Source organism: Hyperolius riggenbachi, chromosome 8 (assembly GCF_040937935.1).
Source record: "Hyperolius riggenbachi isolate aHypRig1 chromosome 8, aHypRig1.pri, whole genome shotgun sequence".
Lineage (NCBI taxonomy): Eukaryota > Metazoa > Chordata > Amphibia > Anura > Hyperoliidae > Hyperolius > Hyperolius riggenbachi.
The window spans coordinates 183,013,395-183,035,874 of record NC_090653.1 but is presented as its reverse complement, the minus strand read 5'-3'; the positions used below and the strand labels follow the sequence as shown (position 1 = coordinate 183,035,874).

The following is a 22,480-nucleotide window of genomic DNA, read 5'->3' as shown; positions in this document are numbered from 1 at the left end:
CTTGGTCTTGCCAAGGCTGACCAAGTGCAGCAGCGCTTGGCAGTGGCGGGCCTTCACGCTGCTGCTGAGGCGGGGGGTTTGGCCAGGTGTGGCGGAGGATGGCAGAGGATCGGAGGAACCCGCTGCAGTTCCCCTGACCCTGCGGGGTGGCACCACCCACTGTGTTGCTGCTGCTGCTGCTGCTGTGCCCGCTGCTGCTCTCCCATCCTCACCCCCTTCCACCAAGCTGACCCAGTGGACAGTGAAGGACAGGTAGCGGCCTGTCCCGAAGCGGCTGCTCCAGGAGTCCATGGTGACGTGGACCCTTTCACCAACCGCGTGCTCCAGCCCTCGCTCCACATTGGCCATCACAAAGCGGTGCAGTGCTGGAATGGCCTTGCGGGAGAAAAAGTGTCTGCTGGGGAGCTGCCAGTCTGGGGCTGCACAAGCAAGCAGCGCCCGCATGTCGCTCCCCTCCTGCACGAGCGTGTACGGCAGGAGTTGGGAGCACATGGCCCGTGCCAGCAAGCCGTTCAGCTGCCGCACGCGACGGCTGCTGGGAGGCAGAGCCCTAACCACCCCCTGGAAGGACTCGCTCAAAAGGCTCTGGCGTGGCCTTTTGCTGACACGGGAATCACCAGACACAGCGGAGGAGGCCACTGAGGACTGGCTGCCAGAACAGGCCTCAGTGTCGGCGGCAGGAGTTGCAGAGGGGGGAGGAGCAGTGCGTTTCCGCACTCCTGCTGGTGCTGCTGGAGGAGCAGGAGGGCGGGTGGCTGCTGTTGCTGCTGCTGAAGGCTGTGCAGTGATGGGTGTGGTGCCACTGCCAGCACCAGATGCCTTCAGCCTCTGGAACTCCTCATGCTGGTGGAAATGTTTAGCCGCAAGGTGGTTGATCAGCGAGCTGGTGCTGAACTTTAAGGGGTCTGCACCTCTGCTCAACTTCCGCTGACAGTGGTTGCAAGTGGCGTACTTGCTGTACACAGTGGGCATGGTGAAAAAGCGCCAGATTGGTGACAGAAACATCCCCCTACGGCATGGAAGCGCTGCTGCCTGTCTCCCTGTGGTGGTTGGGGGGGGGGCTTGGGTGCGGCTGGTGGTGGTACTGGCTGATGCTGCTGCTGCTGCTGCTGAGCCTGAGACACCAGCAGGCTGTGGGTCGCTGCCAATGCTTGCAATGATGCGCCTCCTTGCAAGGCCCACAAGCGCATCCTCCTCCTCCTCCGAGCTGCTGAGGACGACATCCCCTGGAGGTGGTGGCACCCAGTCTCTGTCTGTCACCGGGTCATCAACATCATCCTCCCCCTCCTCAAACATGTCCTGCTGGGATGATGACCCCCCAAACTCCTCTCCTGATGCATGGATGGGCTGCTTGACTGTCGCCACAGTCTTGCTGTCCAATCCCTCATCCCCCAAAGTGCCCATCAGCATCTCCTCCTCAAAATCGCCAACAACAGCAGACAATTGACTCATCATGCCTGGGGTCAAAAGAGTGCTGAATGAGAGGTCGGCGACTGACGGTGAACTGGCCTCCTCCCCAGACCCTGCTGGGCGGCTGCTGCGAACAGGGGTGGTGGTGGTGGTGGTGGTGAGGGTGGAGGCCTCGGATGCAGAGCTGATGGCGGGCTGCTCATCCTCCGTCATGAGTTGCACCACAGTGTCTGCATCCTTTTCCTCAATGGGACGTTTCCGACCCGGCTGGAGGAAAATCGGAGCAGGTGCTACACGCTGCTGCTGCTGTGTCTCTGCAGCGTGAGTTGCAGATGCTCCTGCTGGGCGGCGCCCAAGGCGTCCACGGCCAGTGGCTATGGGAGGAATGTTAGCCACTGACGCTGCTGCTGCTGCTGCGGAACTGTGCATGGTGGCGCGCCCGCGGCCGCGGCTTGCCACAATGCTGCTCCCTCTCCTCCTGATTCCCTTGCTGCCCTTCCCCTTGCCCAAACCGCGCTGGCTGCCACTTCCAGACATCTTAAATGTTTTGGGCGTATAGACAAAAGTTTTGTAAAAGGGCGGGTGAAAAGTGGGGTACTTTAATGGAGTGGGTTGGTTGGTGAGGTGACTGAGTGAGTGTCCCCTAGTACAGTAAGTAAGTAGTAACAGTCAGGAAGTACAACTAGCAGTTACAATAATCAGTAGTAATCACAAGTAAATTTAGTGTGTGTACACTCAGACAGTGAGTGCACGCACGCAGGAGCTAGTAGCCTATGAACACAGTGACTGAGTGTCCTAGACTCCTAGTACAGTAAGAGTAAGTAGTAACAGTAAGTAGAACTAACTAATTACAATAATCAATCAGCGATCAGAAGGAAATGGAGTGTGGGTGGTGTGTGTACACTCAGACAGTGAGTGACCGCACGCAGGAGCTAGTAGCCTATGAACACAGTGACTGAGTGTCCTAGACTCCTAGTACAGTAAGAGTAAGTAGTAACAGTAAGTAGAACTAACTAATTACAATAATCAATCAGCGATCAGAAGGAAATGGAGTGTGGGTGGTGTGTGTACACTCAGACAGTGAGTGACCGCACGCAGGAGCTAGTAGCCTATGAACACAGTGACTGAGTGTCCTAGACTCCTAGTACAGTAAGAGTAAGTAGTAACAGTAAGTAGAACTAACTAATTACAATAATCAATCAGCGATCAGAAGGAAATGGAGTGTGGGTGGTGTGTGTACACTCAGACAGTGAGTGACCGCACGCAGGAGCTAGTAGCCTATGAACACAGTGACTGAGTGTCCTAGACTCCTAGTACAGTAAGAGTAAGTAGTAACAGTAAGTAGAACTAACTAATTACAATAATCAATCAGCGATCAGAAGGAAATGGAGTGTGGGTGGTGTGTGTACACTCAGACAGTGAGTGACCGCACGCAGGAGCTAGTAGCCTATGAACACAGTGACTGAGTGTCCTAGACTCCTAGTACAGTAAGAGTAAGTAGTAACAGTAAGTAGAACTAACTAATTACAATAATCAATCAGCGATCAGAAGGAAATGGAGTGTGGGTGGTGTGTGTACACTCAGACAGTGAGTGACCGCACGCAGGAGCTAGTAGCCTATGAACACAGTGACTGAGTGTCCTAGACTCCTAGTACAGTAAGAGTAAGTAGTAACAGTAAGTAGAACTAACTAATTACAATAATCAATCAGCGATCAGAAGGAAATGGAGTGTGGGTGGTGTGTGTACACTCAGACAGTGAGTGACCGCACGCAGGAGCTAGTAGCCTATGAACACAGTGACTGAGTGTCCTAGACTCCTAGTACAGTAAGAGTAAGTAGTAACAGTAAGTAGAACTAACTAATTACAATAATCAATCAGCGATCAGAAGGAAATGGAGTGTGGGTGGTGTGTGTACACTCAGACAGTGAGTGACCGCACGCAGGAGCTAGTAGCCTATGAACACAGTGACTGAGTGTCCTAGACTCCTAGTACAGTAAGAGTAAGTAGTAACAGTAAGTAGAACTAACTAATTACAATAATCAATCAGCGATCAGAAGGAAATGGAGTGTGGGTGGTGTGTGTACACTCAGACAGTGAGTGACCGCACGCAGGAGCTAGTAGCCTATGAACACAGTGACTGAGTGTCCTAGACTCCTAGTACAGTAAGAGTAAGTAGTAACAGTAAGTAGAACTAACTAATTACAATAATCAATCAGCGATCAGAAGGAAATGGAGTGTGGGTGGTGTGTGTACACTCAGACAGTGAGTGACCGCACGCAGGAGCTAGTAGCCTATGAACACAGTGACTGAGTGTCCTAGACTCCTAGTACAGTAAGAGTAAGTAGTAACAGTAAGTAGAACTAACTAATTACAATAATCAATCAGCGATCAGAAGGAAATGGAGTGTGGGTGGTGTGTGTACACTCAGACAGTGAGTGACCGCACGCAGGAGCTAGTAGCCTATGAACACAGTGACTGAGTGTCCTAGACTCCTAGTACAGTAAGAGTAAGTAGTAACAGTAAGTAGAACTAACTAATTACAATAATCAATCAGCGATCAGAAGGAAATGGAGTGTGGGTGGTGTGTGTACACTCAGACAGTGAGTGACCGCACGCAGGAGCTAGTAGCCTATGAACACAGTGACTGTCTGACTGAGTGTCCTAGACTCCTAGTACAGTAAGAGTAAGTAGTAACAGTAAGTACAACTAACTAACAATAATCTATCAGTAATCAGAAGGAAATAGAGTGTGTGTACACACAGACAGTGAGTGAGTGCACACACGCAGGAGCTAGCTAGTAGCCTATAAACAGTGACAGTCAGTGAGTGTCCTACTCCTAGTACAGTATAACTACAATACTATTAGTAAAGGACAGCAGAAATACTGGTATAGATGAGAGAAATAAACAGAGGACAGCTGCCCACAGAGGCAAGGCCCCCCTGAGGCCTAAACCTGTAAGCTTGCAGCAGCTGCCTGTCTCTAATGTAACACACAAGCTACTAACTAAAATACAATGTCTATCTAACTAACAACAATATAGGTGTATATGGCAGGTGTAGGTGAGCAAAAACGCTAGGTAAATGATCACAATAGAGCACTTGCTAAGCCAAAGCACAAAGGAGCAACTCTCTCTCTGTACAAGTCTCAGGCAAGCATGGAGAAACGTAACATGGCGTCCGCTATTTATAGGGTAGGGGCTGGCCAGGGTCCCCCTCTGTGATTGGCTGCCGTCAGAGGGCCTGGGAGCCCTCTGATTGGCTCTAAGGACATCAATCTGGGCTATGACGCTATTCGAGCTCGGTACCGAGCTCGAATAGCGCCGGGTTGCTCGAATAGCTCGAATAGTGAATGGGCTATTCGAGTGTACTCGGATAGCCCATTCGAATAGCTCCAGCTATTCGGAGCTCGAATACCGAGCTCGAATAGCTGAAAAAGAGCTCGAATATTCGAGCTACTCGAATATTCGAGCTCTGCTGAGCACCACTGCTCACAGCTCCTGTCACCTCTGAATGCTGATTGACAGCAGTCTGAGGTGACAGATGAGCTGGGAGGGAGAAAGCAACTTTGTTTACTGACACTACAGGACAGATCATTGTTACTGGCTTGTAACAATGATCTGCCTTGTTACTGGCACTTGATTGGCCCAGGGACCATGTGATTCCCTGGTCCAATCACCAAGCCGCGGGACCCGACGTGCGCGCGCAGCGGGAGCGCGCCCGCTCGCACACAGCAGCAGAGTTACAATGTAACTTATTAAAACGTCCTGTTGCCATTAATAGCGGCGAACATGACGTTTTAATGCGTTACATTGTCCCTAAATGGTTAAGGGGGTTCCGAACCGTCCGCCATTTTTTCCAGGTGCCGCTTTTGACTGTATGCTACTGTACCTGTCACTGTCATTAATGTCTGTGTCAATGATGTGAAGAATGTCAATTATTGTAATGCAAATGCTGTGCCTGTACTAGCAGTCACCCAGAGTGCTGCAAGGGTTGTAGGCTCAGTGCCGAACTCCTCGTTCAGTACTGACCCCAGCGATGAGAACTTTCAGCCGCTGGCCTCATGTGACATGAGCCAGCTGGCTGAAACTGAACGTGCTGCAAGGGTTGTGGGCTCAGTGCCGGACTTTTCGTTCAGTGCTGACCCCAGCAGTGGGAACTTTCAGCCGCTGACTTCATGTGACCTGAGCCAGCTGGCTGAAACTAACAGTGCTGTATTCACAGCAGCGCTACAAAGTGACCCAAGCCTGGAGGCGCTAAGGCAGCAAGCCTCTGAGCCCCTCGCAGATGGGATTGCTTTCAAGGTGTACCGGGAGGGGGGGAAATTGTACAGTGAGTCTGTGCCATCCACCGCTGGCAGGGTTGCTCTCCAAAGTCACGAATTCGAATAGTACCCATGATCACGGGTAGATTTTCATGCCGAATTCGAATAGTTATCCTGCTCCCGAATTCGAAGTCGAATTTTCCCGAGTAGTGCTCTCGAATTGGGCCGTGATCACGGGTTTTAACAATCAGAAGGCCCCTAGTCGAGGCACTAGCAACCAATCAGAGGAGGGGAGCCTGACCCTCCCCTCCTCTATATAAGGCGGCGGCCATGTTGCGGAGGCCGTCCTTGCTGTGTGACTGAGCGGTACTGAGAGCATCTCCAGTGCTGCTGCGTGTCTGAGCAAGTGCTTTTCACCTGTTAAACCTAGCGATTTACATCCTAACCACATTCTAAACCCATATATTATATTGCTGTATAGATAGCTAGTGATTTAATTGTTATAGTTCAGTCAGCTAGTGTAGTGTATACTGTATACTGTGCTAGGCTAGTGTTAGGTCTGTGTGCAGGCTAGGCCTGCTAGCCTAGGTAGCCTTAGCCTACTACTAGCTTAGGTAGGTTAGGGATTATAGTTAGTTAGTACAATTTTACTTAATTTCTACTGTTAGTCTGTGAGTTTATTAGCTTCAGTACTGTGTTACTTACTGTACAGGCCAGCATCTGTTGTGATCTGTGACTGCCTGTCTGTCACATCTCTGCCTGACCCTATTGATTGCGTCCGTGTGTGACAGACTTTGATTTTCACTGTCGGTCACACGCGTTAGTTATCGACTACTAGTCTACTACACTACTACTACTACTAGGTATTATAGTTAGTTGTTATTTACCTACGTACTACTTTACTTAATTTCTACTGTTAGAAATGTTCTACTGTTAGTCGTTGAGTTTATTAGCTTCAGTACTGTATAAGTTACTGTACAGGCCAGCATCTGTTGTGATCTGTGACTGCCTGTCACATCTCTGCCTGACCCTATTGATTGCGTCCGTGTGTGACAGACTTTGATTGCCACTGTCAGTCACGCAAGTTAGTTATCGACTACTGTAGACTACACTACTAGTACTGTCTGTCTACTAGTATTTAAAAAAAAACAAAAAACACCTTTCTTTGTTTTTTGGCTATAGTGACTATATGAAGGAGAAGGACAGTGGCGCAGGCAGTGGTCAGAGCCAGACAGCCACTGCACAGACTTCAGCAGCAGCAGCATTCAACCCTCCTGCTCATCCAGCATCAGCAGCAAGAGCACAGAAAGTCACTGCTTCCCTCCCCCCCCCCCCCCCCCCCCCCGGGCAGCCAGTCCTCAGTGGCCTCATCTTCTCCCTCCACAGTGGCCTCCTCATTCTCCCGTGCAGGCAAACGCCACCAGACCCTGCTCAGTGAGTCTTTTCCCGGTATGACCAAGGTTCTGCCTCCCACCAACAGGCGCATCCGGGTGCTTGCCCGGGCCATGTGCTCCCAGCTCATGCCATACTCCTTTGTGCAGGAGGGGAGTGACATGAGAATGCCCCTGCAGTATGGGATTCCGGAGTGGCAAATCCCCAGCCGCCACTACTTCTCCCGCACGGCGATCTGAGCACTGCACCGGTTTGCTATGGCGAACGTGGGCCGCTCCCTCGATCACGCCCTGAGTGAGCGGATCCACATCACTATGGACTCTTGGAGCAGCCGTTTTAGGGACCGCTAACTGTCCTTCACGGCTCACTGGGTCAGCCTGGTGGAATGCGCCAGCGAGGAAGCAGCAGGTCCATCCGCGGGCGCATCAGCAGCAGCAACGGCACCAGTTGTCTACTATGTGGTGCCACCACGCAGGGTCAGGGGAGAAGCAGGAGCTCCCGCCGCCAAGTGACCCCGCATCAACAGCAGCCTTAAGGCCCGCCACTGCCAAGCGCTGCTGGAGATGAGAAGCCTGAGGAAAAACAGCCTGACAGCAGCCAACGTGCTCCGCTACCTGAGGGAGCAGAAGAAGACGTGGCTGACCCCCAGAGGCCTGAGAGTCGGACTGGTGGTGTCCGACAATGCGGCAAACCTGCTGGCTGCCATCAGCAGGGGAGACTTGAGCCACGTCCCCTGCTTGGCCCATGTCCTGAACCTGGTGGTTCATCCGCACCTACTAGGGGATGGATGATCTGTTGGAAACGGCTCAGAAAATTGTTTGCAGTTTCCGGCGCTCAGCCGCTGCCGCAGCAAACCTGGCCGACATTCAGCAGCACGAGGGCCTGCCACGACACCGGCTAGTGATCGATGTGGCAACTCGCTGGAATTCCACCCTGGCGATGTTGGATCGGCTGGTTGAGCAGAGGAGGGCTGTCCACCGCTACATCGTTGAGGCCACTGTTGCCGGCACCACCAAACTCCAGCTCATCTCCAACGTGCAGTGGGGGCAGATGCAGCAGGTCTGCTTGGTGTTGGCTCCCTTCCTGCAGGGAACCAACCTGGTGAGCGAGGAACGGGCATCCCTCTGTCAGTGGATGCCCTTTGTTTGTCTGCTGGACAGGGCACTGTGTGATTTGATGGATGTGCGAGAGGAGGCCCTGAAGCAGCTGGAACAGCAGCCAACTGCGCAGTCCACTTCTGTGCAGGAATTTGAGTTGTTGGAGGAGGAGTAGGAGGAGTTGGAGGTGCTGGATGTTGCTGTTGAGGGGGAACAGCAAAGCGCAGTAGCAGTGGTGAGAGGGTGGAGAGAGGAGGAAGAGGCTCAGGGGCCAGAGGAGGACGACAGCGAACTTGAGGCCACTGACCCTGATGTCTCTGCTGGATGGACCGCCCTGTTCACCATGGCAAAGCACATGCTGTGGTGCCTGCGCACAGACCACAGGGTTAAGCAGATGCAAGCGAGGGAGGACGCCTGCATCAGCATGATCCTGGACCCACGTCTGAGGGGGAGGGTGGCTCAGTTCCTGCCTGCTGGAGACCGTGAGCAGCGAACAAGGGAGTTGCAGGAGATCCTTGTTCGGCAATTGGAGGAAGCCTTCCCCCAGCCTTCCACCCCCTCTGTCCCTGTCCAGCCAGCACAGCAGCCGGTGCCTGCAGTCAGCAGCAGCAGCAGCATCAGGTGCCCAGGAGACCTGTGGGCCTTGACAAAGGCACTCCACCTGATTGCAGAGCAGTTGAGAGAGGAGGTGCGTGCAGCAGCATCCTCCTCTCAAAGTCACAGGCAGCGCCTGACCCGGATGGTGGGTGACTACATGGGGTCCTTCTGTGGGCTTGACACCAGCGACAAGGAGCCTGTGGACCCCTTGGAGTACTGGGTCGAGCGCATGCAGATGTGGAGTGAGCTGGCGCAGTACGCCCTGAAAGTCCTGTCTTGCCCCCTTCCAGTGTGCTGTCAGAGAGGTGCTTCAGTGCGGCCGGTGGCATGGTCACGGAGAAGCGCTCTCGTCTGTCCACAGAGTCCGTGGACAGACTAACATTCCTGAAGATTAACCAGGCCTGGATTGAAGGCACGTTCCACGCACGTGTTGTCGGCGACAGGACGACATGAGGTGCCTGGGAATCATTTTTTAACATCATCAACCTTCAGTCCCCTGCAAATTTGGCCTGGTTTTTCTTTAGGTGCTGTGGTACCACCGCTAGGTGCCATGGCCTTGGCTGCCTGCTGCCATGTATGTCCTTCTGCTTCTGCATTAAACCTCGTGTCTGTGTTCCCACCACCACCACCAGGGTCCACTCCGTTATGCGCTGCTGGCTGCCACTAGCTTTTTAACACACCCTTAAAATAGCTACTATTTCTGTATTTGTGCAAAAAAATGTATGAGGTGTCTGGGTTGAAAGCTGTGCTGTCCCAGTTGTGTATTGGACACAATGTGGGCTTCATGACTGCTGTCTGGAACCTCCTGCTGTTGGTTTTTATTATTACAGCCGTGGTACCAACGCTAGGGAACATGACCCGTTACATTTCCTGCTGCCACACATCACTCCTCCTCCTCCTGTTGCTGTAATTAACCTCTTGCTGTCTGTGTTACCACCGCCAGGATCCACAGAATTAAGCGCTGCTGTCATGTGCCATAGCTATTACGCCACTACAATAGCTACATTTAAAAATATATATATATATATTCTGAGGTGTCTGGGTTGAAAACTGTGCTGTCCCAGTTGTGTATTGGACACAATGTGGGCTTCACAACTGCTGTCCAGAACCTCCTGCTGTATGGTGTTTATTACAGCCGTGGTACCAACGCTAGGAACCATGGCCCGTTACACTGCCTGCTGCCACACATCCCTCCTCCTCCTCCTCCTGCTGCTGCTGCTGCTGTATTTAACCTCCTGCTGTCTGTGTTCCCACCGCTAGGGTCCACAAACTTATGCGCTGCTGTCATGCGTCATAGCTATTATGCCACTACAATAGCTACATTTAAAAAAATATATATATATTCTGAGGTGTCTGGGTTGAAAACTGTGCTGTCCCAGTTGTGTATTGGACACAATGTGGGCTTCACGGCTGCTGTCCGGAACCTCCTGCTGTATGGTGTTTATTATTACAGCCGTGGTACCAACGCTAGGCATTGCATGCTGCCACACTTCACTCCTCCTCCTGCTGCCACATTTCACCTCCTGCTGTCTGTGTTCCCAACGCCAGGGTCTGCAGAATTATGCGCTGCTGCCATGCACCACTAGCTATTATTACGCTACAAATTTAGCTATGCTGTTGAAGAACAAATTTTACAACAGTTCAGTTCTGTAAGGGAACAAAACATTAAGTTGGGAACAAGAAGAAGAATATGAACACAAAAAAAAGAGGAAAAAGAGGAAGAGGAGGAAGAGGAAGAAGAAGAAGAAAGTTTTCCATTTTTTTTAATTACACCTATTTAATAGTGATTTCCCTTTAAAAAAAAATAGCTTCAAGGCCATCCGAATTCGTGATCACGAATTCGGGGTAATACCCGAATTCAATTATCGATCACAGACCGAATTTGAATCAAATTCTACTGGTCATGATCATGGCCGAACCTGAATTTGAACCCGAATTTGAGCCGGACCAGATTTCGAATGTACTCGAATCGAATTTCGGTACATTGAGTATCACTGACCGCTGGTAGACCACATGAGAATACCAAATGGCTTGTGGTCCCGAGTGCGTTCAGTAGAACGCACACAGGGGTCACTAACAAGAAAAAAATACATATATCCAGGCACATCGCCTAGTTAACTAGAGGCGATGTGCCTGGATATATGTATTTTTTTCTTGTTACTGACCCCTGTGGCTAGGGTCTAATTCAGTGCACTCCCTCCTTCCCCTGTATGTGTTCGTCAGCATGCACACAGCTTATGCTGGTGTATGTACATGGTGCACATGGATACATTACGTTAGCTCCCTTGTGCGATGGATACATTACATACATAGATACATAGAAGATTTTATTTTTTGTCACAAGTTAGCGGAAAATGACACTTTGTGAAAAAAAACAATAAAAATCAATTTCCGCTAACTTGTGACAAAAAATAAAATCTTCTATGAACTCACCGTACTACTAACAGAATACCTTGGGGTGTCTTCTTTCTAAAATGGAGTCATTTGTGGGGTTCCTATACTGTCCTGTCATTTTAGGGGCCCTAAACCGTGAGGAGTAGTCTTGAAACGAAATTTCTCAAAATGACCTGTGAAATCCTAAAGGTACTCATTGGACTTTGGGCCCCTTAGCGCAGTTAGGGTGCAAAAAAGTGCCACACATGTGGTATCGACGTACTCAGGAGAAGTAGTACAATGTGTTTTGGGGTGTATTTTTACACATACCCATGCTGGGTGGGAGAAATAACTCTGTAAATGGACAATTGTGTGTAAAAAAATCAAAAGATTGTCATTTACAGAGGTATTTCTCCCACCCAGCATGGGTATGTGTAAAAATACACCCCAAAACACATTATAATACATCTCCCGAGTACGGCGATACCACATGATTGGCACTTTTTTGCAGCCTAACTGCGCTAAGGGGCCCAAAGTCCAATGAGTACCTTTAGGATTTCACAGGTCATTTTTGTTTCAAGACTACTCCTCACGGTTTAGGGCCCCTAAAATGCCAGGGCAGTATAGGAACCCCACTAATGACCCCATTTTAGAAAGAAGACACCCCAAGGTATTCCGTTAGGAGTATGGTGAGTTCATAGAAGTTTTTATTTTTTTGTCACAAGTTAGCGGAAATTGATTTTAATTGTTTTTTTCCACAAAGTGTCATTTTCCGCTAACTTGTGACAAAAAATAAAATCTTCTATGAAATCACCATACTCCTAACGCAATACGTTTGGGTGTCTTCTTTCTAGAATGGGGTCATTTGTGGGGTTCCTATACTGCCCTGGCATTTTAGGGGCCCTAAACCGTGAGGAGTAGTCTTGAAACAAAAATGACCTGTGAAATCCTAAAGGTACTCATTGGACTTTGGGCCCCTTAGCGCAGTTAGGCTGCAAAAAAGTGCCAATCATGTGGTATCGCCGTACTCGGGAGATGTAGTATAATGTGTTTTGGGGTGTATTTTTACACATACCCATGCTGGGTGGGAGAAATACCTCTGTAAATGACAATTGTTTGATTTTTTTTTACACACAATTGTCCATTTACAGAGAGATTTCTCCCACCCAGCATGAGTATGTGTAAAAATACACCCCAAAACACATTATACTACTTCTCCTGAGTACGGCGATACCACATGTGTGACACTTTTTTGCAGCCTAGGTGCGCTAAGGGGCCCAACGTCCTAATCACAGGTCATTTTGAGGCATTTGTTTTCTAGACTACTCCTCACGGTTTAGGGCCCCTAAAATGCCAGGGCAGTATAGGAACCCCACAAGTGACCCCATTTTAGAAAGAAGACACCCCAAGGTATTCCGTTAGGTGTATGGCGAGTTCATAGAAGATTTTATTTTTTGTCACAAGTTAGTGAAAAATGACACTTTGTGAAAAAAAAAAAAATCAATTTCCGCTAACTTTTGACAAAAAATAAAATCTTCTATGAACTCGTCATACACCTAACAGAATACATTGGGGTGTCTTTTTTCTAAAATGGGGTCCGTTTCTGGGGTTCCTATACCGCCCTGGCATTTTACGGGCCCAAAACTGTGAGTAGTCTGGAAACCAAATGTCTCAAAATGACTGTTCAGGGGTATAAGCATCTGCAAATTTTGATAACAGGTGGTCTATGAGGGGGCGAATTTTGTGGAACCGGTCATATGCAGGGTGGCCTTTTAGATGACAGGTTGTATTGGGCCTGATCTGATGGATAGGAGTGCTAGGGGGGTGACAGGAGGTGATTGATGGGTGTCTCAGGGGGTGGTTAGAGGGGAAAATAGATGCAATCAATGCACTGGGGAGGTGATCGGAAGGGGGTCTGAGGGGGATCTGAGGGTTTGGCCGAGTGATCAGGAGCCCACACGGGGCAAATTAGGGCCTGATCTGATGGGTAGGTGTGCTAGGGGGTGACAGGAGGTGATTGATGGGTGTCTCAAGGTGTGATTAGAGGGGGGAATAGATGCAAGAAATGCACTGGCGAGGTGATCAGGGCTGGGGCCTGAGGGCATTCTGAGGGTGTGGGCGGGTGATTGAGTGCCCTAGGGGCAGATAGGGGTCTAATCTGATAGGTAGCAGTGACAGGGGGTGATTGATGGGTAATTAGTGGGTGTTTAGGGTAGAGAACAGATATAAACACTGCCCTTGGGAGGTGATCTGACGTCGGATCTGCGGGCGAACTATTGGTGTGGGTGGGTGATCAGATTGCCCGCAAGGGGCAGGTTAGGGGCTGATTGATGAGTGGCAGTGCCAGGGGGTGATTGATGGGTGGCAGTGCCAGGGGGTGATTGATGGGTGGCAGTGACAGGGGGTGATTGACAGGTGATCAGTGGGTTATTACAGGGAAGAACAGATGTAACTAATGCACTGGCGAATTGATAAGGGGGGATCTGAGGGCAATCTGAGCGTGTAGGCCCACAAGGGGCAGATGAGGGTCTGATCTGATGGGTAACAGTGACAGGTGGTGATAGGGGGTGATTGATGGGTAATTAGTGGGTGTTTAGAGGAGACAATAGATGTAAACACTGCGCTTGGGTGGTGATCTGATGTTGGATCTGCGGGCGATCTATTGGTGTGGGTGGGTGATCAGATTGCCCGCAAGGGGCAGGTTAGGGGCTGATTTATGGGTGGCAGTGACAGGGGGTGATTGATGGGTGGCAGTGACAGGCGGTGATTGATGGGTGATTGACAGGTGATCAGTGGGTTATAACAGGGAAGGACAGATGTAAATAATGCCCTGGCGAATTGATAAGGGGGGTCTGAGGGCAATCTGAGCGTGTAGGCGGGTGATTGGGTGCCCGCAAGGGGCAGATGAGGGTCTGATCTGATGGGTAACAGTGACAGGTGGTGATAGGGGGTGATTGATGGGTAATTAGTGGGTGTTTAGGGTAGAGAATAGATGTAAACACTGCGTTTGGGTGGTGATCTGATGTCGGATCTGCGGGCGATCTATTGGTGTGGGTGGGTGATCAGATTGCCCGCAAGGGGCAGGTTAGGGGCTGATTGATGGGTGGCAGTGACAGGGGGTGATTGATGGGTGGCAGTGACAGGGGGTGATTGATAGGTGATTGACAGGTGATCAGTGGGTTATTACAGGGAAGAACAGATGTAAATATTGCACTGGCGAATTGATAAGGGGGGGTCTGAGGGCAATCTAAGCGTGTAGGCGGGTGATTGGGTGCCCGCAAGGGGCAGATTAGGGTCTGATCTGATGGGTAACAGTGACAGGTGGTGATAGGGGGTGATTGATGGGTGATTGATGGGTAATTAGTGGGTGTTTAGAGGAGAGAATAGATGTAAACACTGTGTTTAGGTGGTGATCTGATGTCGGATCTGCGGGCGATCTATTGGTGTGGGTGGGTGATCAGATTGCCCGCAAGGGGCAGGTTAGGGGCTGATTGATGGGTGGCAGTGACAGGGGGTGATTGACGGGTGATTGACAGGTGATTGACAGGTGATCAGGGGGGATAGATGCATACAGTACACGGGGGGGGGGGTCTGGGGAGAATCTGAGGGGTGGGGGGGTGATCAGGAGGGGGCAGTGGGCAGGGGGGGAGATAAAAAAAAATAGCGTTGACAGATAGTGACAGGGAGTGATTGATGGGTGATTAGGGGGGTGATTGGGTGCAAACAGGGGTCTGGGGGGTGGGCAGGGGGGGGGGTCTGAGGGGTGCTGTGGGCGATCTGGGGCGGGGGGAGGGAAATCAGTGTGCTTGGGTGCAGACTAGGGTGGCTGCAGCCTGCCCTGGTGGTCCCTCGGACATTGGGACCACCAGGGCAGGAGGCAGCCTGTATAATACACTTTGTAAACATTACAAAGTGTATTATACACTTTGTATGCGGCGATCGCGGGGTTAACATCCCGCCGGCGCTTCCGTATAGCCTGGCGGGATGTTGCGGCGGGCGAGCGGTGACAGGCGCCGGCGGAGGATCGCGTCACGTATGACGCGATCGCTCCGCCCATGCCCTTAGAAGGACCACCGCCTCTGTGGGTGAGCCGGTCCTTCAGGGCTCCACTTCCCGGCCGCCCCTGTGCGTTAGGCGGTCGGGAAGTGGTTAACACTGAGGTGGTGCTGTAAATTTACTGCACCCCACTGCAGACTAATGCTAATCTATGGGGGAGTTCACACTCCCCACGCTGAGCCGGAAGTGCCCTATCTTATGCGAGCACATACCTAAGTTCCCACGGCTCCTGCGGCGATCTGCATTGGGGCGGAAGTCGTGTAAGTCTATGGTAACGTGTGCACTTTGTAAAAAACCAGACGCAATTATCTGCATTGCACATGCACGGAAGTGTACTTTATAAACACGCTTCCATGCATGTCATTGATTGCGTCACTTCCTGCTTGGCCACATGCCACATAGTAATGGGGAGAAGTAAGAAGGGTTTGTTTCTGGCGGTGTGGTGCGGCTGCTACGCTGCCAAAAAATGGCAGCCTCTCACTACAGTTGTTATTTAACTCCACAGCTCTGTCTTTGGCTGCTGTGTACAGTGATATGCTTCACACTCACCCTGAAGCTACATTCACAGGTCCTAACATTAGCACAGATAAAACACACCTGGCCAAAAGCTAAAATGACCACATAGATAAATGAAGAAGCAAGATAAAACATAAGCTAACATATACCAGTCCCTACAGAGTGACCATTCCAAGGGAAGTAGAAGGAGCCAGCTCGGATGTTCAATGTCATTTTGGTAAGGGAGAGAGGGGATTGTCTTTTTATGGAGTTGAAGTTGTCAGGGCCAGATCTAGGTGGATCGCCAGGGGTAAAGATCTGCGGCAAATGCCCTAGATCTATAATGGGGTGCCAGGGATATTAGACCCTGAACCCACCCGGATCTCCCATGACAGAGTTAGCACAGCAGGTGTAACTATATAGCTGTAGAGAAGTTGCGATCAAATTTTGGGTTCGCAAATCGCGAACTCAAACTTCTGAGAAAGTTTGAGTTCGCCATAGACTTCAATGGGCAGGAGAATTTAGAAGCATACAGAGACTCTTTCTGGCCACAAAAGTGATAGAAAACTTGCTATACATTGTGTGTGCTTTTGGCTATAGAAAGCCATGAAAGTAGTTATTAGTGGCTAATGATATACTGTATATACATTTGCAGAGATAGGTCAAGAGGTAATTGCCCTCAGCATGAGTGTCCACAGAGACGCGTACTCTCTGTTTGTAGTAGTACAGTGCATGGAAGTAAAGGTAAGGAAGCGCTGCCTGGATGGGTGAGGAAGAGAGATTTAGCTGCAGCCAGTGGTCAAGACTCGGGCATTTGAAGAATGTGTGAAGGAATGCAGCAATGTTCCTATCTATGCTGTCTTTCTCTCTGTCTGTGTGTGTGTGTGTGTGTGTGTGTGTGTGTGTGTGTGTGTGTGTGTGTGTGTGTGTGTGTGTGTGTGTGTGTGTGTGTGGTGTGTGTGTGGTGTGTGTGTGGTGTGTGTGTGGTGTGTGTGTGGTGTGTGTGTGGTGTGTGTGTGTGGTGTGTGGTGTGTGTGTGTGTGGTGTGTGTGGTGTGTGTGTGTGGTGTGTGGGTGTGTGGGTGTGTGGGTGTGTGTGTGTGTGTGTGTGTGTGTGTGTGTGTGTGTGTGTGTGTGTGTGTGTGTGTGTGTGTCACCAACTGTAATCCTTTACTACTTTATGCGCTACAATGCGGGTAAAAAGAATACAACTAAAACATTCATCTGAAATATTTTTTTTCTATAAAGAAAATATTATCCATTAACCTTTAGTTCACTATAATGCACCTACAAAGAATGCAATAATAAAGCTGCAATCCATTACTCTTTTGTCTACTAACATTTGGATACAAAAAATTCAGCAATTGAAGCATACATTTGTGTCCTTACCTTCTTTCTCAAACACTATTATATAAAAGGATTTCAGTGCATAGCGCTACTATTTTAGGGTTTTAATAACTATCACAATACAATACATGTTATTGCAAATATTTTTCAGAGATAGTTTTGACAAGATTAAAGTTAAATTGTTGTGTCATTGCTTGAAAAATGTACCACTACAGTACATAAACAATGACGCGTGTCCTAATGAGCATCTTTCCCTAATACCGTTCAACTATAAATAATAAGCCGTTACATTCAAACATGAAAGATTAAATGTAAGATTACATAAGCACTGCAATTGTGTTATTCAGCCACAATAAAAATAACACTTTATTTGCGCCCATTTCCTATAACAACTATAAGCCATTCATGCCTGATTCCACTCAGCCGTAATATAAAATACACGTTATTCGTGCATTTTAACTTGCGGCTCTTTCACATGTACATAAATGGATGATAGTAGCACAGAAGTTTCTGTATAAAATTTCATTTTCCGTCAAAAATGGAGTACTATACACATCGCTCCACACACTGTAAGCAAATGGACATTCTGTAGTCATTTCAAGCAATAAACAATAATTATCCACATTCATAAATAAAAAAAACAAACATTCTACAGTTAAAAGAAATATTACAAAATAATGATACATTTTCAAGAATACAAGAATTCAAAAGTAAATCCATACCTTGATATACTCCACCATTAATTCAGACACAATGGCCTGACCCATTTTAGGAATGATTTGACCCAGTGCCTGCAGAGATATCGCGGCAGTGAACTTTAGGTCCGCATAGGAAAGACCTGTTGCCAGAAACTGAAGGGTCACTGCTAGCCTCTGTTCTGTAATGGCTACTCGCATCAATGTCCTTCTTTGTAATCCTCAGCCATATTCTTTCCAGCAACTCTTTCGAAGTTTGCATGGGACATCCGCATATAATTCCAGAAGTCGTCTGGGTTGTTTTCCTGCAACTCCCGAATAAGCCCCATGTGATCCAGGTCATCTGGTTTCAGTAGCCAAGCTTTTACCCACTCTCTCCTCGCTGTCTTTGAATCATTGTTTTTCCTAGATCTTCTCAAAGTTGCCGCCATCAGCATGAGGCCCATACGGGTACGTTGATGATCTTCCTCAGATTATAGCCATGATTCCACAGCTGCTCCCACAACTTGCTATGCTTCAACAACTGTGTCAAAATGGCGAATGACCCATTCGCATTTACGATCAGCCATTTGCTCGTGGAGTGTACTGCACAGGCACAGTAGTTCTGCGCCTGCGCAGTACACTCCACACCACGCGAGGTCTGCCTCTGCACCGGCGGGACCTCGGGTCGGTGGCTGGGAGTGGAGCTGCTGCGAGATAGATGTCGGCTACAAGGGGCTGGAGGAAGCCCTTATGCTGGGAATACACAGTTAGATTTGTCCGATACCCCGCCGGATCGATTCCGTGCTCGATACCGGCGGGCAGAACAAAAGAATAAACGAGCGGAAGATAAGAAGCCAGCTGCGGGGACGAGTGGTAATCGATCCAGGCGCCTGCGGGGGCGAGCAGGGACGCGCCAGAATCTATCGTGCGCCTCAATTATACCGTATATTCCCAGCATAAAAAGTAAATGTAATTTTTTTTAATCTTCCTGGATATTCCCTTTAAGATAAAACTAAACGTTTCATATGTAGAAGCAATGTAAGATCAAAAACAAGATTTCATGATTATAACATATCTTATACAACCTGGATACAGATAAAAATGATAATAATGCCTTACCAGAACTACAGCAGAGAACCATTGATTGGCTGCAAAGTTTCCCATAGTAAGATCGTATTCTTTGCTTCCTGCTTTCTTCACCTTTGACTACACAGAGTATGAGCTTTTACAAAAGCTATTTTTACTTAAATATGACTGCTTCTTTGTTTAGCATGCAGCGTAATAACAAATAGTCAACGCCTCTTCTTGGCAGGTGAAATTCCAGTGTTATTCATCCAGGAAATAATCAGTGTTTATTACACGTCCCTTCCTTCCAAACTGTTGCAACAATCTGAGGCTAGTCCAACCCTAATTTGATTGCAGAACTGGTTTAGATCAGCAGTGAATCATTTAACATTAACAATTGAAAAAAATAATAATCTGATTTTACACAACAGCTATAAAATGTACACGATTAAAGTAGACCTGAACTCAGAACTTCCTCTCTGCTCTAAAGGATACAGCATAATAACCTTTGAAGAAAAACATTTATTTGTTACAACTGATTCCATTCCTACAGTAAATCTGCACTGTTTCTACTTCCTGTTTTCATGGAAGCAGACACATTGCTAACATCCAATGCTTTCAAATGAGCATATCTGCCTTAACTGCTGTGGAAGTCAGCTGACCCACGGGAAAGATCAAATTACAACTTGTGATTAGACACAGATGAGGGGAATTAGACAGGGTAAACTCTCTAAATACATGCATGGTGCATTTATCTATGTTTTCCTTATGTCCTGTGCAAGAGTTCAGGTGCACTTTAAGGTTTATTCATGGCTTATTCCCTGGTGACTCCATGTCAGCATACTACTGGGGCAATCCCGCCTCCCAATGCCCCAATAGGACGTCCCAAGATGTTAACCACTTTACCCCCAGCGGTACGGATTTCTCTGTCCCTTTTTCCACCCTGTTAACACCAAGGAACAGAGAAATCCGTACCTGACGCCGCTCCCACCACTGTCCGCGCCCCCGCGCTCTTGCACGCCGCCGCCCGCCCGGAGATCAATGAACGGGAAAAACCTTTCCCGTTCATTGATCTCTGCCCCCCTTCAATGATCAGCTGCTTCTACGAGAAGCAGCGATCATTGTGAGAAAAAAAGCCTCCTAACCCTTCCTGCAAGCGTACTTCCTGTATGCTCTCAGGTCGCATAAACAAAAAGTTACTGTGGCCATCCTGTGGCCAAATAGTAAAACTACACCCTAAAGCATTTTTCATATACAAATACATTACTTTTACACTAAAAATTAACTCATTACCTCCTACACTCCCCAATTTATTGTTTTTTGTAATAAAAAAAAATAAAAAATAAATTACAATTAAAAAAAATACATAAATAGTTACCTTAGGGACTGAACTTTTTAAATATTTATGTCAAGAGGGTATAACACTGTTACTTTATAAACTATGGGCTTGTAATTAGGGATGGACGCAAAACTGAAAAAAATGCACCTTTATTTCCAAATAAAATATTGGCGCCAAACATTGTGATAGGGACATAATTTAAACAGTTTTATAACCGGGACAAAAGGGCAAATACATTTCATGGGTTTTAATTACAGTAGCATGCATTTTTTTAAAAACTATAAAGGCCATAAACTGAAAAATAATAAATTTTTTCCCACATTTTTTCCTATTTTCCCATTAAAACACATTTAGAATAAAATAATTCTTGGCATAATGTCCCACCTAAAGAAAGCCTAATTGTGGCAAAAAGAACAAGATATAGTTCATTTCATTGTAATCAGTAATTATAAAGTTATAGACGAATGAATGGAAGGAGCGCTGAAAGGTGAAAATTGCTCTGGTGCTCAAGGGGTAAAACCCCTCAGTTGTGAAGTGGTTAAATAGGCCTACACCATGCTATGATTGCATTCTTTTTTTCGTCCTCGCCTCCAGCTGAGGTGTTCCCTTGATGTATTTTCACCTTACCTCCACCTGTCCTGGTGGGTACCGGCAGGTTTTCTGGACCTTTTTCCTACCGGAGTTCACATCTCAGTTTGCTAAACGCTCCTAAGAGTTGTGAAACCCCTCTCTTGCGCTCTCCAGGGGTATGTATGTTTTATATTTTGAATGTCCTGGCCACTTTAAACATTTAAATAATGTTGTGGCGTTTTCCCTGCAGCTTATATCTTGTTGTTTGTAGATTAGCTTGTTACCTTGTGTCTCTTGTGCCTTGTTAGTCTGTTGGCCCCCATAGATGGTGTTCTCTTCAGAGCGCTCCGCTCTGTTCGGCATTTTTCTGGGTTCTGCTGGTCTCCTAGCGCGCGCGCCACTTCCGGTTTTATGTCATCTATGGGTGGAAGTGGTCTGGCGGCCATTTTGGATGTTGGCAGAGTCCTTGTTAGACGTCCAGCGCATATAAGCAAGACTGTCAGTCGACAGCTTGCTTTCAGAGGGGAAGGCTGTCGCGCTGGATGCTCTGCAGGCTCTGCTAGTCTCAGCTGGACTCTGCTTTCTGCTTGTTGTTAGTAGGTATTGTTTTTTATTATTCATTACTTTTAATACTTTTTTATGGGAATATATATATGTGTATATTTATATATATATATTTGCATACATAGTTGTTTTATACTGTATGTTCAATATATGTATATCTATACATATGTAATGTTCTATAGTGTTTAGTGTACATATTACCTAGTTTTTTGAGGAGCATTTAGTGAAGTTATGTTTTATTATAATTACAGCTGCCTACAATGGGAAAAAGAAAAGTTGAGAGTGCAAAAATAAATAGGTAAGGTTGGTAAGTTTATTTTCACATAATAAAGGTCCATTCATTTGTTGCAGCAGACTAATTATGTCTCTGGATTTTTCACAGATCTGATCGCAAGGATGCAGGATCCTCTTCCAAAGGTCATTCTCATCCAAATACTAGACCCCCAAAGTCTAGATCAAGGTCAAGATCTCCAAATATCAGATATACAAGGAGGATTTATTCCACAACTAGTGATTCTGACTCAAGCCTTGCTCAAAGCACTAGTAAAGCTGCTTCAGCTTCAGGCTCTACTCCTCCAAATGATCAGTGTTGGATTTGCGGTAGACCTTCCCTCAAACACAAAAAAGTGTACGAACTGTGTCATTTCGACATAGCAAGCGAAGATAGAGATGTGACTACACTTATAAGACAAGTTGTTAAAGACACAGTCACAGAAATGAATATAAATCATCCTCCTACTATTTCTGATCCTGCTAAGCAGTGTCCTAGCCACATGTCTTCAGATGAGGTTTCTGTGACTGAGGAAGGTTTTGACTTCTCTCTAGTCCCTATTTTTATTTCCCATATTAAGCAAGCTATTGGATGGAAAGATGATTCTCCTTCTCCTAAGCAAGCTAAAAACGTTAATATAAGTTTCTCAACAAAAGTAAAGTTAATTTTCCTTTAATGGAAGAGATTAAGGAAGTAATTCTATATGAGTGGGAAAAAACGGTTAAAAAACCTCCCTTGAAATATAAATTACAAAAATTATATCCTTTAGCTGAAGAGGATGAAGCTCTCGTCTCAGTATCTCCAATTGTAGATGCATCATTAATGAAAGTTGTGCGTAATGTTACTTTGCCTCTTGGAGATGCTGTCGCTTTCAGAGACGTTATGGACAGACAAATAGACCAGGACATTAAAAGAGCATATCTGTCTTCAGGGGAGGCTTCCAGGGCAGCAATTACTTTAACCTCAT

The 22,480-nt window shown here is 47.6% G+C and overlaps 1 protein-coding gene across 4 annotated transcripts in view; it reads right to left on the bottom strand.

Annotated features, from left to right (window-relative positions):
* The window catches only part of NOX1 (NADPH oxidase 1), a 2,086,008-nt gene extending 2,066,980 nt beyond the window's left edge, over positions 1–19,028 (bottom strand). For 2 of the 4 annotated variants that reach the window (XM_068248036.1, XM_068248033.1), the window contains exon 1: positions 18,824–19,028. In XM_068248036.1, the coding sequence (XP_068104137.1) occupies positions 18,824–18,868 (45 nt within the window). In that variant the 5' untranslated portion in view covers positions 18,869–19,028. The remainder of the gene's footprint in view (positions 1–18,823) is intronic. The other 2 variants (XM_068248032.1, XM_068248034.1) reach the window with 1 other exon arrangement.
* Between the last annotated feature and the right edge of the window lie 3,452 nt (positions 19,029–22,480).